The sequence below is a fragment of the Anastrepha obliqua genome, chromosome 5, assembly GCF_027943255.1.
Source record: "Anastrepha obliqua isolate idAnaObli1 chromosome 5, idAnaObli1_1.0, whole genome shotgun sequence".
Lineage (NCBI taxonomy): Eukaryota > Metazoa > Arthropoda > Insecta > Diptera > Tephritidae > Anastrepha > Anastrepha obliqua.
Window position 1 is genome coordinate 24,532,364 of NC_072896.1, and position 19,655 is coordinate 24,552,018.

The window sequence follows — 19,655 nt, forward strand, 5'->3', positions numbered from 1 at the left end:
CAGTTAACGATTTGGCTTTACAAAAAATCAAAAATCATTTGTGGTATTTATCACCTGAATCCATCGCCTTGGCCTTCTTTGACCCAAATGTGACGGCAGAATCAAAAATTAAAATAGTAAAGGCGTTGAATCGTGAAAATGATGCTGAATGTGAAAAAAGTATTAAAAGGATAACCGTGAAAACAAGCCAAGTTCCTGAATTATTAAACCAAGGACTTGAATAATTTGTCTCCAACAAAACAAAACGATTCTTTGCAAGATTTAGCATAAATGACGAATTCCTGTGCACAGATCCTGCCCGGTGGCACAAACATGAAGATTTCGGCCAAGCTTTAAAAGTAGTTAATAAACTTAAAGTAACAAATGATACGGCGGAGAGAGGTGTTAAACTAGTAGAGGATTTTAATAAGTAATATACAAAAAACGAGCGACAAATGCAGTACGTGCTCCAAGTTGTAAGTGACTATAGAAAGAAGTTCCCAGAAAGCAATAAACAAACTATATCTAAAAATAAAGATTTTTAATTAATATTTATTTTATTGTATTCAATGAGTTATTTCTTTTTTTTTATGCATACATGTATGCTAAATACTGTATGGATAATAATTTCCTTCTTCAATTTATATATGTATAATTTAATATACTTTACCAATTAAATTCTTTTACTACTTATTTACGCTGTATATATACTCATGTAAAATAAAAAACACACTTTTAATGAAATTAAATTTTTTTGTCATTTTGGGGTAAATTTTGCATATTTAAAGGCTCGGGGGCACACCTTTCCCCTATCCGATTGGCACCAAATTTCACAGAGGTCATTTTTATATAGAATGGAACCAAACTGGAGGGTAGCCCGCGAAAAAATATTGTATATAAAAAAACAGGTCAAATAACTGCCACGCTAAGCCACACCCTGAGCGAGGTTCCCCTGCTTTTATCGAATACTGTACATAAAGAGATGACAACTCGATAGAACTCATAATCCAAAGGGTTACCCACACCGTGACCATGGGATGAATGGCACAACGTGAGCTTATCTTATATGGGGACTTCCGGATACCTGGTGAGCTCTCCGGTTTTAACGAGCCTAGCTGGGTTACTGTGGGCTATATCCACAAAAAATATAAGCAGACAGAAGAGATATTATCAGGTGTCCACTAACTCTTATGACCCGGTTTCGAAAATCAAGTAGAAAACCGGTGTTAATGCTAGCCTGGCTGCAGCAAAACACATTATGTGAAGAGAATGAAATCGAGAACCATCCACTTAACGACATCCGTAAAGCCTTCACGCCTTCAATTCTGACGAGGCATACCACCTCGATCAAAAAGTTCCAGGAACAACCCATCTGTGATTGAGCTTCTTACCAAAATTTTATCGCCATTGCTTGACATTTGCCAAAGGCACGCTGTCTTGAGTAAATCTACCTCTGCACGTGTTTTGGATTTTTTACAGGTTTAAAAGTGGAATTGAATTTGCCACTAAGAAATTTTGAGAAACCATTTCGGTAATGATACACTAAAGAAAACACTCGACAGCCCTTTACGAGTGTGACGAGCTTCAACAGAGATCGTGAGTTCATCGCGGATGACGAACGTGGTGGAACGAAAACTGACAACGAAAACTGATGAGAACATCAATGAAGTGAAAGAATAGTTGATCAATAACCGCAAATTAACCATCAGAGAGCTGACAGAGAACTTGAACATGCTTATCGATCCGTTTACGACATTGTAGTTAATGATGGTTTGCGGCGTGTTGCTACAAAGGTGGTCCCAAAGCAACTAAAGTTCATATAAAAAATGGACCACGTTGATATCGCCAAGGACATGATTTTTAAGCCAAAATCTGACCCAACAATCATCAAACTCATCATGAATGGGATTATGAATACGACACGCAATCCAGACACCAGACGAGCGAGTGGAGAGCTCTAAAATGAACCAAGACCAAAAAATTACGCCTTTTCCGTCAAAAAAGAAAGCGATGCTCACGATTTTTATGGATTACAAGGGTGTTGTACACCATGAATTTTCGCCAGAAGGACAGGCAGTTAATAAAGACTATTATTTGGACGTTGTGAGACGTTTACGTGAAGCAATTCGTCTAAAAATAAATGGTTTGTGGGAAAAGAACTCGTGGATATTGCTCTATGTTAACACACGCGCGCCATCATTTTCCGTGAATTCTTGACCAAGAATGAAACGAATGCCATCCAAAAGCCATCGAACTCAACTGTTATGGCTTCCATTCGGTTTGATCGAGTCAAAAAACCACTACAGGGAAGTGTTTTAACAGCTGAAAGACAGTAATGGACCTCCGATGAAGTTAAACATCTAGGAGTAATCTTGGATAAGAAGCTGACTTGCGAGACACACGTTTCACTGAAGGTGAATCACGCATTGAAGCTTTTTCAGCAATGCCGCAGAGCCTTTGGTAAAACCTGGGGTCTGAAACCTGCTGTGGTCCTATGGATATACACAGCACTTATCAGACCAATCATCACTTACGCTTCTGTGGTCTGGTGGAGCATGGTTAAGTCCACAATCCGGGAACTATACAGGCTGCAAAGAAATGTATGTTTATGCTTTACGGATGCCCTATGGCGATGCCCTAAATACTATGCTTGATTTGCTCCCCCTGGATCTTAAAATACAACAGGAAGCAATAAAAGTAATGTGAGACTCCATAAATATGGTTTCTGGCACGAAGACGGAACTTCGGGACACAGAGAAATCTTTAATAAGCAATGGATCAATCCAGAATGCATGCAGGGAGGTTTGACGGATATTTTCTTTACCCATGGGTCCAAAAATGAAATAGGGTCTGGAGCCGGATGGTACTTAAACGATAGTAATAAGTATCACTATGCTATGGGGGAAATGGCAACTGTTTTCCAAACGAAAGTTTTTGCCATCCTGAAAATAGCCGAATGGATAATCGAGAGGAGATGGAGCGGGACACAGATTGGAGTTTTCAATGACAGTCAGGCTGCACTGAAGGCCCTGGAGAATGCGAAGCAAACCTCAAATATTGTTCTAGAATGTAAGAACAAGCTTAATTCTGTCGCAAGGCAAAACAGGCTTGCACATATATGGGTCCCGGGACACTCCGGTGTTCAAGGGAACGAAATTGCCCATGAATTGGCCAACCGTGGATCAGCGGTTTCCCCACAAGGGGAGGGGCCAGAGCCAATAATTGGAATCAGTTCCGCAGGAATCATGAATTGGATCAGCGATTATGCAGGCAATCTACATAAAGAGCGATGGTCCGGTCTAGAACACTGCAGAACTGCAAAGTGTTTTGGTGGCCTGAGTGTTTTAGGAGCGACCAAACCTCCAAATGCTCCTTGGCTCGACTTTTTCAAATTTTAATTTCATTCCAATGGAAAAATCGAAGACGGCTCTGATGGCTATACCGGAACGAGAGTTGATGTGGATTAGTATCGTCTCTGAAGACGAAAACATCGCTTTTGAGGAGTAAAATTGTATTTTGAATGTTCTGAATATATTACGATACATTTTTTGATCAAACTGTTATAATGAGATACCGTTAATAGGCATAGTCATGAATATTTTACACAACATAAAAAAGAGCTGGTGAGTTTTTCTACATACTTCTCTGTTGTTTTTTTATATGTTTTTTACATTCTTGCTGCAAGCAAACGGGTTATAATGTAAAAATAGTGTAAAGAAAAATATACACTGACAGGTCACTAAGTTACATTTCTATGCATTCCCCACATCACTTTTTACTTCCTGGTAACTCTTCCCTTTAACTTGCAATTAAGGTTGAATGGTAATTAATGCGCATTTAATGCACATAAAATGCAGCATACATACATACACATGAATACTTACACATACATATACTCGTTTTGCATAAACGACAATGACGATCCGGCCCAATTAAACGGCCATTTATATTCTCTCATTTGGAAATTAATCTACTCTAGCATAATCTTTTACTTAGCCTAAAAATAGTGATTTTGCTTTTGTATTCCCATACGCACCTTTTCTTATATTTATTTCAATTTTCTTGTATTTATTCTGCATACCATTTTTAACTTCCGTTTCGCTTGTTTAGGGTGACCAGGTATTTAGGTACACCTTATATTAAGGGCATTACTAGAAGCAGTGATCAGTATAATTTTAACAGTAAATCTATTGGTTACTGGAATTTTTTGTAGTAATCAGAAAAAGTTTACTGATAATTTGCATTACCAATACCATTTTTATTGATTACTGAAGATCTCTACTGGCGCTGAAAATCCCTACACTGCAATGCACTCTTACCAGAGGAGATGAAACGCTTAAGGGGTAACACCACTGTACACGCGTAAAATAAACACGATTTTTAAAGAATTTTTTTGTATAGAAGGAAAGGGGAAAAAATCACTCTGACTTGGGAAGTTATTACTTATGTACTAAAATACAAAACTACAAAGTTTGATCGAAAAATTTTACAAAATGGCGGCATTGGAGACATTTGTGTAATGTGGTTTCTCTTGAAGGAGCTCTGCGGCACGCAGCACAGAGGGTGCAAATTTTAATCTGGAACAAAGAAACATTTTTTTTCTTAATCTAGATAAGAATAGCTAGAGAAACACGTAGGGGATTTAAAAAATATTTATTTTTGTGGAATTAGCAAGCATTTGAAGAAAAAAACTCTATTTTGGACTAAAAAAACGGCACTTAAATAATTATAACAATCGTTTAAATTAATCTATCGAAAATCCCCTACGCTCTTCTCTTAAGAAGGTTATTATACAGACGTAGTGAAAAACCTGATTAAAAATATTTAAAATTGTTTGAGTTATGCTGCGTGCCAATTTCAGAAAACGTGTTTTGAGAAAAACGCGTTTAATTTTTGGAAATTTGGAGAAGTCGTTAGGTAGCAGTCACTAACGCTTGGTTAAAAGCTTAAAATATTTATGAAATAGACTTCGGTAACGTATACAACTTTTTGTTCTGTATTTTAAAAGGTTCAAAGAATTTTTTAAGCTTATAAAAAAAAAATCAATTTTTTGAAATTTCTACAGTGGTGTTACCCCTTAAGGACCTAATAAATATTTTTAGTTCGAAGTTCTGACATACATAGCATATTAAAAAGGACGTATTACTTAATTAATCATCACCACTTGTATCGGGTCTAATACATGACAGCATAGTTGAAGTCGATAAATCTGGAATTAGCCGATCAGAAAACTGAAATAGTTTTTATCAGCAGCAGAAAGGCGGTAGATTTTATGAAGTTAAAAGTGGGAGCTGAAATTGTCACATCCAAGCCAGCTATTAAATACTTTTGAGTGACGAAATCGAATGCCATGAAATGGAAAGGCTACAAGATTTACATGAGGACTTCAATATTCACACAAAATTTAAAGAAATTGCAGGGACTCGTAAAAATACAAGTCGTTTCGTCTCTGAAATATCATACAACGGAATTATTTTAAAAACTGATGAGAATAAAACTATTTGGGAAGATTATATAAAAACCCTTTTCACTGATAATTGCAGATCAAACTATAGTACCCCTTCACAGTTGGTGTCTGGTTTTCCGATAAGTACAAATGAAATTGAAAATGCTATTAAAAATATGAACTCAAATAAATTCATCAATTCTGAAACTTATAGATGATGAGAACTTGCAACTCCCCGTAAAACTTTCCTATCATGTATATAATACAGGCCAATCAATATCCGCCAGACTGGCTGAAATCAATGAAATATAGACCACAAAAATGTCAGACAGACCGGAAGCATTTAAAATATGGCTTCTCCGGAGATTACGTAAAATACCCTGAATTGAAAACACGTTTCTAATGCACAGACAAAGGTGACTGATAACTATCCAGGTGTTGGTTGGTTGGTTGGTTAGAGTGGTGATTCATTCAAAATCCAACTACCGCTTCCGCACCATTTTGTTGCCACATCCTCGTTACCAACTTGTTAACCAGTTATTTTCAGCATAACTATATCCAGCCTGTGCGGTTCAGGAACCTTATCAGGTTGTTGACATCTAAGCCAGACAGTTGTTAAAGACTCTCGAACAGCGGCTTGCCCAGGGTTAACATTCTGTCCATAGGGCAGCGTATTCACAGAGGAAATGGAAGAGTGCTTTCTTTTTCTCCGGTTGCTTGCTAAGTGTGACAGGATGTGTTATGAGGGATGCCCATTTTGGCTGCTTGTTCTCCCACAGACCAAAAGTCAGTTATGACTGCCGTTAGCCTCCAGGCGTCTCGGCGTTCCATGTTTATCAATGTTGACTATTGCTTAAAGTTGTATATGGGCCATAACGTTCTGCTAATTTTGCATTTCGTCTGGTCTCTCCATCTATAATACAATCCGCAATTCGGAGGTATTTTAGGGAAATTGCACTATTGACTGCATCTAATGGTGTGAATAGCGGTACTGCAAGAACGTTATTTATGGCAGATCCCCCTCTTGCCAGTTCATCTGCCTTTTCTTTACCTTCAATCCTCCGATGGCCCTGGATCCAGATTAAGGTAACTTTATGGTTTTTGCTCAAGGGGGTAAGGCTATTCCTGATTTGTTCCACCAGTGTAGAAGTTGTTGTCGCCGAATCCAGTGCCTGGATTGCAGCTTGGCTATCCGAAAGATTAGCGATATTGCCCTTAAAAGAGGGATCTGCGATTTGTAGCTTACAAGCTTCCCCAATTGCCAGTACTTCCGCCTAAAAGACACCTCAATCATTAGGGAGACGCACAGATTTTTCAATTTTAGGTACCACCACGATCCATTTTACTGCCATCTGTATAGACTGTAGTGCCGAAGTTGTTTGGTGAGAATCCTTTATTCCATTCTTTCCTCGATGGAAAGAGAGTGGCAAAATTTCTTTTGAATGTTACCGTTGGGACGATGTAGTCACTTCTCTTCGAGGTATACTGGGTTTGTCGCAGTAATAGACTGGCATGGCCATGCATTTTTTACTTCCAGCGACCCACTTCATTTAACCTAAATGCACTCATTGTTGCCATCTTCTTGATATGCAGATCTACCGGAATAGCGTGAGTTAGTGCGTTCAGAGCCTCCCTAGGACATGGTCTGATTGCACCGACGGTTATTGCACGGGCTAATCTTTGTACTCTGCCAAGTAATTTGACGTTGTATTCTCTCTCTAGAGCTTTCCACCAAACCACCGAGCCATACGTTAAAATTGGTCGCATAACAGCCTTATACAACCATAATGCATACTTGGGTTGAAGACCCCATCTTCTTCCTAGCATACGTTTACAGGCATATAAAGCGATTTCTGCTTTCTTTACCCGTTCTTCAATGTTTAACATCCAGCTAACTTTGCAGTCCAGAATTACCCCTAAATACTTTGCACTGTTTGAAAGTGAAAGGTTTTGTCCGTTAATATTTGGTAGAGTAAAAATTGGTACCTTATAACTGGTCGTAATTGGCATGAGTTCTGTTTTTTTCGCGCGTTTAAGCTTAGGCCACAGCCTGTAGCCCAAGAGTTAAACTCGCCTAGCGCCCTTTGAATGATCCCACTGATCGTATTGGGACACAGTCCTGATGCCATTAACACCGAATCATCAGCGTACGCGACCACTTTTACCTAACCTACATTAAGTTTTTTTAAGATTTTACTAATAACACATAACCAGAGAAGTGAGATAATACTGCCCCTGTGGATTCTCTTGGTAATGTTGATACCCAGACACATGTTGTGAGAAATCTGAAATATGAACTACACAACTCATATTGCAGGGCGATATCGAAGGAAGAAGATAAGTAGTTTTTTTTTTGGTTGAGCAACATAAGGTAATGGACCGGTATATAACGAGTGGGTCACCTATTGGAAGGAATATAGTTCAGAATTTAGGGTTTAGGATTACTTATCGTAAATAATAATATAATAAGCAGCTCGGTTCTCCTGTATACCGCTCCGATCTGGGCCGATGTGGTCAACATAACCTTTGTAAAAAAATGAACATCTCTTAATTGGCCTACGAAACATTTGCGCTTTTCGCAAATCTTTCCTGAAATCAGTTGTCAGTAGAAATTTATTTCTGCTCGTAATGCAAAGTGCCCCTCTATGCTTGATAGATTTGGTAGTTTTTCCTATTGTTATTTTTCAGCAGGTGTGTTTGGTACGAATAGGATCATCAAACTTACTTTCTTTCAAAATAAGAAGGGAGACCACCAATTATCATTATTATAGAGCAAAGTTAACATATTTTCTATGACCAGAGCGAGACAACAGCGATATTTCCGATCTGTGGGTAAAAAAAACAGCACTAGGTTAGGTTAGGTTAGGTTATGGTGGTAGTCGGTGGTACAGGTCCGTTGTGATACCACTGTGCTACACGGGAACCTCATTTACTTTTCTTCGTGGAACCATTTTTTGGCTCCTATGAAACGTAGAATTGATCCCAACCCCTCGCCAGACAGCTCTGTAGGAGAATTAAAAAAGTGTTTACCTAGACAACCTGCTCTGATTTTAGCTAGGGCTGGACAATTGCAAAGGAAGTGCTCAACTGTTTCTTCCTCTTCCTCATCTCTGCAACTTCTGCAATATTCATGGAAGAAAACTCCTAGTCTCGAGGAATGCCTGCCAAATAGCCAATGAACGGTTAAACAAGCCACGACCTTCGAGATATTGTCTCGTGAGAGACTAAGCAATTCCTTTGTTTTTTTCATGCCGCAAATAAAGGTCATAGTAGCCTAGCTGGAGGATGGTTCCATGTGTAGAAGTCCACGCAAGTGGGGAAAGTTACTGATCGCCATTCACTTGGGAGTGGCCAGGACGATTCTTCTACATATGGTTCAAGCAGCTCACAACGTCCGGGATTAGCCCACGTATCCTCTGGTTAGCTTCCGAACACCCGTTCGGGAGTGAGCTAAAGTGAGAAGGCGAAGCATCCCAGCATAGCTGGTTGTGCGCTGGGTTTGGGACCCGCCACTTAAAAAGCCCCCCCAATGAAAACAGCAACAAAGCCTCGGATGAGAACTTCCAACACTGATGACGACCCCTGCAAACGAAATAAGGAATACGATTTGAGGGCATGCACCTGGAATGTCCGGTCCCTTAATGGGGAAGGTGCCTCTGCCCGGCTGGTTGATGTCCTCGTGAGAGTAAAGGCTGACATCACTGCCATCCAAGAGATGCGATGGACGGGGCAAGGTAAGAAAAACATAGGACCTTGCGACGTCTACTACAGCTGCCATGTAAAGGAGCGCAAATTCGGTGTCGGATTTGTTGTGGGAGAGAGACTTCGTCGCCAAGTACTGTCGTTCACTCCGGTGGACGAGCGTCTCGCAACAATCCGCATCAAAGCGCGATTTTTCAACATCTCGCTAATTTGCGCCCACGCCCCGACGGAAGAGAAGGACGATGCGACCAAGGATTCTTTCTATGAGCGCTTGGAACGTTCCTATGAGCGCTGCCCCCGCCACGACATAAAAATCGTGCTTGGCGACTTCAACGCCAGGGTGGGCAAGGAGGGAATTTTTGGTCCCACAGTCGGAAAATTCAGCCTGCACAACGAAACATCCAGTAACGGACAGAGGCTGATCGACTTCGCCGGGGCCCGAAACATGGTAGTCTGTAGCACCAGATTCCAGCATAAGAAGATTCACCAAGCTACCTGGCTGTCTCCAGATCGAAAAACGCGAAACCAGATCGATCATGTTGTGATAGATGGAAGACACGCTTCTAGTGTATTAGATGTACGTACGATCCGAGGACCCAATATCGACTCGGATCATTACCTTGTTGCAGCCAAACTGCGCACACGCCTCTGTGCAGCAAAAAACGTACATCTACCTACGCAAAGAATGTTCGACATCGAAAAGCTGCAATCACAACAGACAGCCAGAAGATTCGCCACTCGACTCTCACTCCTGCTCTCGGAGAGCACTGCCCAACACACCGGCATGCGCGAGCAATGGAGCAACATTTCTCGTTCCCTACGTACCGCCGCCGAAGAAGAAATCGGATTCCGGCGAGCCCGAAAAAACAATTGGTACGACGAGGAATGTCATGCTGCCGCCGAAAGAAAAGATGCCGCCTATAGAGCCACGCTGCGATCGGGCGCAACGCGAGCCATGTGGGATCGCTACAGAGAGCTAAAAAAGGAAGAGAGACGTATTATCCGACAGAAGAAACGAGAGGCCGAAATACGTGAGTGCGAGGAGCTTGAGATGCTGGCCAATAGGAACAACGCCCGAAAATTTTACCAGAAAGTTCGGCGGCTTACAGAAGGTTTTAAGACCGGGGCGTTGTCCTGTAAGAACAAAGACGGCGATCTGGTGACTGACGTACAGAGCAATCTTAAATTATGGAGGGAACACTTCTCGAACCTGTTAAACGGTGACAGCTGCGCATGTCATAGAGAATGTGAAGATCCCGATACCCCAATCGTTGACGACGGAGTTGTCGTTCCGTTACCCGACCATGACGAGGTGAGAATAGCGATAACGCGGCTAAAGAACAACAAAGCCGCGGGCGCCGACGGACTGCCGGCTGAGCTATTCAAACATGGCGGCAAGGAGCTGGTAAGGTGCATGCATCAGCTCCTATGCAGAATATGGTCGGATGAAAGCATGCCTGCCGATTGGAATTTAAGTGTGCTCTGCCCAATCCATAAGAAGGGTGATCCTGCAATCTGTGCCAATTACCGCGGGATTAGTCTTCTAAATATCGCCTATAAGGTTCTAGCGAGCGTATTGTGTGAAAGGCTGAAGCCCACCATCAACCAACTGATTGGACCTTATCAGTGTGGCTTCAGACCTGGAAAGTCTACCATCGACCAACTATTCACAATACGCCAAATCTTGGAAAAGACCCATGAAAGGAGAATCGACACACACCATCTTTTCGTCGACTTCAAAGCTGCATTCGACAGTACGGAAAGGAGTTACCTGTATGCCGCTATGTCTGAATTTGGTATCCCCGCAAAACTAATACGGCTATGTAAGATGACGTTGCTCAACACCAGCAGCGCCGTCAGAATTGGGAAGGACCTCTCCGAGCCGTTTGATACCAAGCGAGGTTTCAGACAGGGTGACTCGCTGTCGTGTGACTTCTTTAACCTGATGTTGGAGAGCATCGTACGAGCCGCAGAACTTAATCGCTCAGGCACAATTTTTTATAAGAGCGTACAATTGCTGGCGTATGCCGATGATATTGACATCATCGGCCTTAACAACCGCGCTGTTAGTTCTGCTTTCTCCAAACTGGATAAAGAGGCAAAGCGAATGGGTTTGGTGGTGAACGAGGACAAAACGAAGTACCTCCTGTCTTCAAACAAACAGTCGGCGCACTCGCGTATCGGCACCCACGTCACTGTTGACAGTTATAATTTTGAGGTTGTAAAAGACTTCGTTTATTTAGGAACCAGCATTAACACCGATAACAATGTCAGCCTTGAAATCCAACGTAGAATCTCTCTTGCCAACAAGTGCTACTTTGGACTAAGTAGGCAATTGAGCAGTAAAGTCCTCTCTCGACGAACAAAATTAACACTCTACAAGACTCTCATCATGCCCGTCCTAACGTATGGCGCAGAAGCTTGGACGATGACAACATCCGATGAAGCGACGCTTGGAGTGTTCGAGAGAAAGATTCTGCGTAAGATTTTTGGACCTTTGCACGTTGGCAACGGCGAATATCGCAGACGATGGAACGATGAGCTGTATGAGCTTTACGACGACATAGGCATAGCGCAGCGAATAAAGATCCAGCGGCTTCGTTGGCTGGGTCATGTCGTCCGAATGGATACAAACGCTCCGGCTTTGAAAGTATTCGATGCGGTACCAGCTGGTGGTAGCAGAGGAAGAGGAAGGCCTCCTCTGCGTTGGAAAGATCAGGTGGAGAAGGACTTGGCTTCACTTGGTGTGTCCAATTGGCGCCGGTTAGCACGAGAAAGAAACGACTGGCGCGCTTTGTTAATCTCGGCCAAAATCGCGTAAGCGGTTATCGCGCCAATTAAGAAGAGAAGAAGAAGTAGCCTAGCTGCTACACATGTATCTTAATCTCTCCATGACCTATTGGCCTCTTGGATAATGTTGTTTTTTATTATTAGTTTACTCGAGGCCATGGGTATTCCAATGGTATTTTTATCGCTGTGCAGTTGAGGAACAGTACATTTTCTGTCTAGCTCATCAGCTTTACAGTTTCCCTCAATATCTTTATACCCCAGAACCCAAATAAGGCTGACCTTGAATATGACACTAATATCATTTAGGGCTGCCCGGCATTCCTGTGCAACCTTCGATCTGAGTATAACCGCATTCATTGATTTGATGGCCGCCTGGCTATCCGGGAATATATTTATAATCGTTTTTGTTATGGCATGCGTATTTAGATATGGAGCCACTTCTTTTATAACTAGAACCTCTGCCTGATAGACGCTGCAGTAGTCTGGTAGTCGAACGGATAGTTTCAGTCCTAATTCCTTCGAGAAAACTCCGTAACCAACCTTATCGTCTAGCTTGGAACCATCTGTATAAAAATTTAATTCCCCCCTTCTCCATGGCCTTGGTGTCTGCCACTCCCTTCTTGACGGTATACTCGTCTTGAAGAGCCTTTAAAGGTGAGTCTAGGAGTAGAGTAGTCTATTTCTTGTTTGTGACTATTCAGAGAGTGCACAATATAATATGTTTCTACAACAACAACAAGTCGAGACTAAATTTACAAAGCTATTGCTGGAATAACGTCGCACTTAATGGAAAAAAATTGCAACAACCATTTGAAGCACTGCCAATATTCCATACATAATGACATGAATGTAGCTTTAAAATAAAGCGAGCTTAATTTAAGGATGTCTCACACCTTCGTTATTTTATTTAATACATTCGTTAATTTTATTTAGAATCTCTTGTCTGGTCACCCTACTCTAGTACATTCATGTGTATGTATGTGTATGTATGAGTAGTTACTCACCTCTGTCACTTGAATCGCCTTCCAAATTCTCCATTTTCTTGCTTGCTGCCAAATTTTCTTCTTCTGATAAATGTTCCTTTGGATCCTTCATTTTCAGACATCGCCCCGAAGCAAATTAAAAAAGTGCCATTCGATTACCGACGCAGCTCAGTTCATAAATTTCTGTAATTTGTAAAAATAAAGGTGCCATCAGTTTTTACTTAGTGTCAACTCGGTTTATGATTATGATTTTATGAGTGCAATTTACTAATATGGCATTTAGAAAATAATACAATAATAGCAAATTTATTTGTGTAATATACCGTACAACCATCAAATGGCTAATCGAAATTGCAGCAATTTAATCGCGTGGCATAATAAAACGATAGCCCAACTCGAGGGGCCATCAAACAGCGCTGACAAGGTTATGAGTGCGGTCGATTCCCTTCAATGGAAGTGTTGTAAAAAAGAAAGGTGAATACCCAAAAACCCCAAGTGGAGGCCTAAGAATAATTAATGTGACAAGTTGTCAAAGGTCTTAGGAATGGATGAAGTAGTCGTAGGTATACACATACATACTACATATGTATATATGTACATGCATTATATGTAATTAGGATAAAAAACCACTTAGGTGTATGCACATACATACCTACATACACATATGGCCACTAAATTAGGTAAGCTGCCTTTAGCTATCGATTTCCTTGTGCCGCTCGGAAAAATTTCAAGCTATTTTGAAAATCTCGTTTTTTTACAAAAGGTATCACTGTTTCGTTGTGTATTTAAAATACCCGTTATATTGAGTTGAGTTATTGGTGGCACAGATTCGGTTATTTCCATGAAATGTAATTTTGCGTGGCCACTAAAATAGGTGCCTTGCGGATAACTCTTGCATTTTAACTAATTAAACGAAAAATATAATATAAAATGTAATATAAGTAGATAATTCATTTCATTCACTAATAATTAATACAGGGTTTGATTGAAAAGTAATGAGCCTTCCCGCGCGGAGCGTCTGCCAAGCGATCAACCGAATCGGCTGGTGGGTGAAAATGATCATTGGACCTTTCCCTTCCACTAGAAACCGGTCCCAGTTCGCTAGCAACAGTGGTACAGTCAACATCGCTCCGCCCGTGAAAGCTGTTTTAAAAGTGTGTTAGGATTTTGCAGTGGCGAAAATGCAGCGATCGTTGGAGCAACGTTACTCGATCAAATTTTGCGTAAAGCTAAACAAAACGAGTACCGAAACCATTGGGCTACTCAAGGAGGCTTACGGGGACCAATCTCTGTCCAGTGCCCAGGTAAAACGGTGGCACAAGTCGTTCAAGGAAGGCCGGGAGGACGTCGAAGACGAACTGCGCTCTGGGAGCTCTGGACTCTCGAGGCATCGTCCACAAGGAGTTTGTACCTCCAGGAAGCACTGTAAACGCGGCATTATACAAAGAAGTGCTCCTTCGGCTGAAAAACCGCGTCGCCCGGGTTCGGCCCGACCTCGTCAACAATTGGACCCTTCATTACGACAATGCCCCGGCGCACACCGCCTTCTTCTGCACCTCTGCATTGGCCAAGATGGGGGTTCCGGTGCTTCCCCACCCTCCCTACAGCCCAGACCTGTCCCCTCCGGGCTTCTTCTTGTCTCCGCGCCTGAAAAGAAAGCTGAAGGGGAGGCGTTTCGACTCCATCCAGGCGATCCAAAAAGTGTGACAGCCGAATTGAACGCGATTCCGGCGCATGAGTTTAAAAAATGTTTGCTGCAGTGGAAGGACCGCTACCAGCGGTGTTTTGACGCTCAAGGGTCCTATTTTGAAGGATATTAGTTGTATAAGCCAAAATGTTTAATAAAACTGCTTAAAAATAAGTCTAATTACTTTTCAATCAAACCCTGTATGAATTTCTTTGAAATATGACTCGTGCGCAGCATTGTACCAGTGCAGCCATAAAAGCCTCTCGTGAAAGAATTCGCACAAATCCCCTGAGAAAGCAGAAAATCAAGACCAGAAAAATGAATTTATCGACAAAATCCATATCCGGACTAATTAGAGATGATCTCCACATGAAAGCCTTCCCTCGCTCAACTGGTTATCTTTTGCACACGCGCTCGAAGAGAATTAAACTCTACAGAACCTGCTTGCATTCTTCGATGGCACGCGGTCAACGACCATGAAAATATTCTTTTCACACATGAGAAAATTTTTACCGTTGAAGAAGTTTTTAATAAGCAAATCGACGAAATCTGTGATAAAATTTCTATAGACGCAAAAAATGTTGTCCCAAGGGTTTAGCTTAGCCACCATCCAGCATACGTAATGGTTTAGTAAGGAGTGTCTTGTGTCTTAATCTCTTCATTTATACGGAAACGGAGTTAAGACCTGGGTAAAAGTGTACCAGGAGAATGTCTTTGAAGGCGTGGTGAGGCAGTTGAGCATTCCTTTCTTCAATGGAGAGCGCTGGATCTTCCAGCAAGATTCTGCTCCAGCCCATAAAGCCCAAAAACCACCTAGCAATGGCTAAAAACAATATTCTTGGCCACGTAAATGGAGGGACCTACAACTTTAAGTCGACGCCAAAAGGCAAATATTTTTTTATGAGTAGCTTTTTCATGGCAGAAATACATTTAGAGATCTGCCATTGCCTGTCGAGGGGCGACCGCTTTAGAAAAAAATTATTTCTATTATTCGAAGTTCATGTACGGATACTCGAACCTACGCACTCTCGGATGGTAGACACGCACCAACTCATTCGGCTACGGCGGCCGTAGAAATATGGGTTGCTGAATTTTAACGTGGCCTAGAAGACGTTCCACATCAAGGTCGTCCAAAACAGCAACAACACCAGAAATCGCGGAAAAAATACAGAATATCGTATTGAAAATTCGTCGAGTGACTGAAAAAGATTTAAGAGAAGCCTAGGCATCTCATTGAGCAGAGTAAGCAATATTTTGACTGAAGTGTTGGGTTTCAGAAAGCTGTGTGCACAACAAAGGAACAAAAACACATTCGAATGCGACTTTTTCAGCAACATTTAGAGCGTTTTTGAAAGGATAAAGTGGATTTTGTGCATCGATTCATCACTATGCATGAGACTTGGGTCTATCAACATGATTCTGATTTAAAATAAGAAGCTAAAGAGTGGCGTCAGTCTGGTTCTTCGGCTCTGAAACGAGTTCGTGTACAGATATCGGTCAAGTCGGTGTTAGCATAAGTTCTTTGGGATGCGAAAGGAATTTGGTTTGTGAATTACTTGCAAACTGGTAAAATAATAAATTCAGAATATTATTGTAACCTTTTAGATCAGCTGATGGAAAAAAATCGTGAAAAAAGACCCAGATGGTAAAAGGAAATATTTTATTTGGTTCAGATTTGTCCCCTAGCGACCTCTAAGGGTTTCCAGACCTAAAAAATTGTATGCGTGAAAGCGTTTTCTTTAAATGATGCGGTCAAAACAGCTGTGGAAGCGAATTTTGCCGCTCTGCCAGATTCCCACTTTCAGGGATGGAATTCATACATTTTGAATCTCGTTGGAACAGGTGTATTGATGCTCAGGAAGACTATACTGAATAAAAAAGTGCATTTAAAATCATAAAATTGTGTTTTTCTTATCGAACTGCAAAACTTATTGAACTACCTAGTACATACATTCAGAAGTGTAAGATTGAATTCATGCTGATTTGGGTTATAAGGAAAGTTTTAGTTATAAATCATCTACAAAATCCACATTTATTCTATCATTTCAGCAAGATTCTAACCAAAACAATTTGGTGAAAACATATCGACTCACTAATCTCTTGATGAACTCATTTTGGTACTCATATGTATGTATGTATGTAATATTTAAAAAAAGTCCAACTCGTAAGAGCTTTTCTTAATTCTCCAGTTCTTCAAAAGGTAATGAGGCGTAATCTGGCGACTCAAAAAGCTCTCGGTAATTTACCCTTGCATATAAAAGAAACAAAAAAGAATGCTGAAGAAAAATAATCATAAATTTTATTATTGCATTGATAAGCGCACCAAAAGTGGCGTTTGAGGAGTAAACAAAGCGGGCAAGTTACACCACACTCTCATGTGCACACACACGCTTCAGCGATTAGGTGCGTGCTTGTAGCTACAGCTATTATTAACAATCATAACCACTTATGTACATATGTATATGTATATAAAACACTTGTATGTACATATGTATGCATGTACGAAGTCGTAAAATATGATTGTAAAAGGAAATAAAACAAAATTTCATGCAGTTTTGTGATAAAAACAGCAAAGCGATTTTTATCAATTGCCATATTACACACATACATACAGGGTAGGCCATTTAAAGCGGGCCCATGGGGCAACCCTATAACTTTTGACAGGAACGTCAGATCGACTAATGACATAGCGCGTTGGAAGCGTCAGTCCAAGACAATTTTTACCATGGAGCAGTACACTCCAAAAGAACGCGCTGAAATAATTCAGCTTTACATCCAAAATAACTTCTCAATTGTGAAAACTCAACGTGCGTTTAAAAAAAAAATAAAGTTAAAAGTGCGCCATCCAAAAGCACTTTACAGCGTTTATACGCAAAATTTATTAACCACGGTAGTCTCAGCAATACCAGCCACGCATCCAGACAACGTACACGACGTTCTGCTGAAAATATCGAGGCTGTACGAGCCAGTGTTGAGGAGGCTCCGCGAACATCGAGTTATCGTCGTTCTCAGGAATTAGGCATCGCCAGGACAACACTCAGGCGCATAATTCGCATCGATTTGAAAATGTTTCCGTACAAAATTCAAATGGCACAAAAATTAAACCCGGCTGATTACCCGAAACGGCTTGATTATGCCAAATGGGCCGTCGAAACCGTTCGAAATGAACCCGACTTTTGGCAAAAAATCATCATGTCAGACGAGGCTCATTTTCAGTTAAATGGAGGCGTAAACAAGCAAAATTGTCGCTTCTACGCTGCCGAAAATCCTCAATTAGTTGAAGAACAGCCTCTCTTCGATCAAAAAGTGACTGTGTGGTGCGGTGTTTGTGCGGGAATGGTCATCGGACCGTTCTTTTTCGAAAATGAAAATGGAGCCTCTGTCACCATCAATGGAGAGCGTTATCGTGCCATGATACGCGATTTTGTTATGCCAATCATCGAAGAAAATGACATGGAAGGCTACTGGTTCCAACAGGACGGGGCTACATGCCACACTTCACGCGCTACAATCGATTTTTTGAAGCCATGGTTCCCTGGAAGGTTGATTTCGAAAAATGGTGATTTTCCGTGGCCACCGAGATCACCAGATTTGACGCCACCGGACTTTTATTTGTGGGGTTATCTGAAATCCAAGGTATACATCAACAAGCCAAGGACTCTAACTCAACTTAAAAACAATATCCGACGCGAAATCGCCGCCATACCGGCCGAAATATTGGCCAAAACGATGGAAAACGCCGAAAAAAGGACACATTTGGCCATCAAGGCCAGAGGCAAACATTTGACGGATATCATTTTCAAAAACTAGCTGAAACAAATCTCCTTGAATCAAAATAAATGATTTTTCATATCAACACAAAAAAAAATGTTTTTTTCAATGTTTTTTTTTCAGAAACAAATGGGCCCGCTTTAAATGGCCTACCCTGTACATACAAATGTTCCTATAATAAGAAGCAGACCAACACATGTACATGACTCATTTGATACGGTATGGTGTATGTATGTATGTATGTATGTGCGAACTAAAACCCTTATCTCAAGTGGGCTCTGCATTAAACACTTCATCACTGCTACTCGAAGACGGCACAGATCGTATTTCATTGGGTATCCGAGTGCGCGCCCAACAAGAAAATAAAGAAGTATTCATGCCGGCTATGTATGTATGTGCGTATGGGTGGATGTACATATGTGATAAAAAATATAGAAAGTAAAAGTTTTTAATATTAAGGTGCAGTCAGACTGAGCAAGCAAAGCGCTTTCTTCCTATGCGAATACACGAAAAGTTGTTTGAGAAATTTCCTACCAACTATTCGCCAATCAATTTCAAAAAGGTATCGAACATACAATTAACAAAAGCTAACCTCATTTGAAAAGTTACTTTCAATTTATATTACTAAGCTCGCCAAAGTAACTATAAAGGGTTGCTACATGAGCTATATCCTACCGCCGACAAAAGCACTCCAAACTTCATTTAACGCACTATGTCGTCGTACATGGAAAATCTGAGCAAGCTGTGCCTGGAGTAATAAAACGAGGAAGTTCAATTAGATCACTTTAAAATTCTCGACGACTAGACCGTAAACTTCAGATGGATTCTTCACTCGAAGAACGTCTAACGCTGGAGAATGCAGTCGGCCACATAACCACTGAAAGTATAATCGACAAGATGCTAGGTAGCGATGAAACGTGGGAGATTCTCCAGATAAAGAAGCGGGACCGGGACGCAGGCACATAGCAGCACAGGCATAGAACTTTGTACTGAAAAAGATGGAACGCCTCTCTGAAGTAATGCGAAAGCGGTAGCAGGGTCGGCGACGGTTACAAACGAGGGGGAGTTTTTTAGTCTCCGGATATACCATTGGTGCGACGGCAGCTTTGATGTTGCATTAGGCATTTTAAACGCTCTAATCCGCAAAAAAAAGGCTCTTATCTTGGCTATATATGTATATATTTTTTTAATTTTTCCCCCAACCTTGGAATTGCCGACTCATCGGATGATTGTTTCCACCAAAAAATTCGCGAATTTTGCGACGTGTTATTCTTAAAGATCGACCATTTTCATAAAA

The 19,655-nt window shown here is 41.1% G+C and overlaps 1 protein-coding gene across 2 annotated transcripts in view; it reads right to left on the minus strand.

The window, feature by feature from the left end:
- Nucleotides 1-19,655, minus strand: part of LOC129247108 (transcription factor HNF-4 homolog) — a 120,223-nt gene that overhangs the window by 68,130 nt on the left and 32,438 nt on the right. For both annotated transcript variants that reach the window (XM_054886040.1, XM_054886039.1), the window contains exon 2: nt 12,922-13,083. In XM_054886040.1, the coding sequence (XP_054742015.1) occupies nt 12,922-13,012 (91 nt within the window). In that variant the 5' untranslated portion in view covers nt 13,013-13,083. The remainder of the gene's footprint in view (nt 1-12,921; nt 13,084-19,655) is intronic.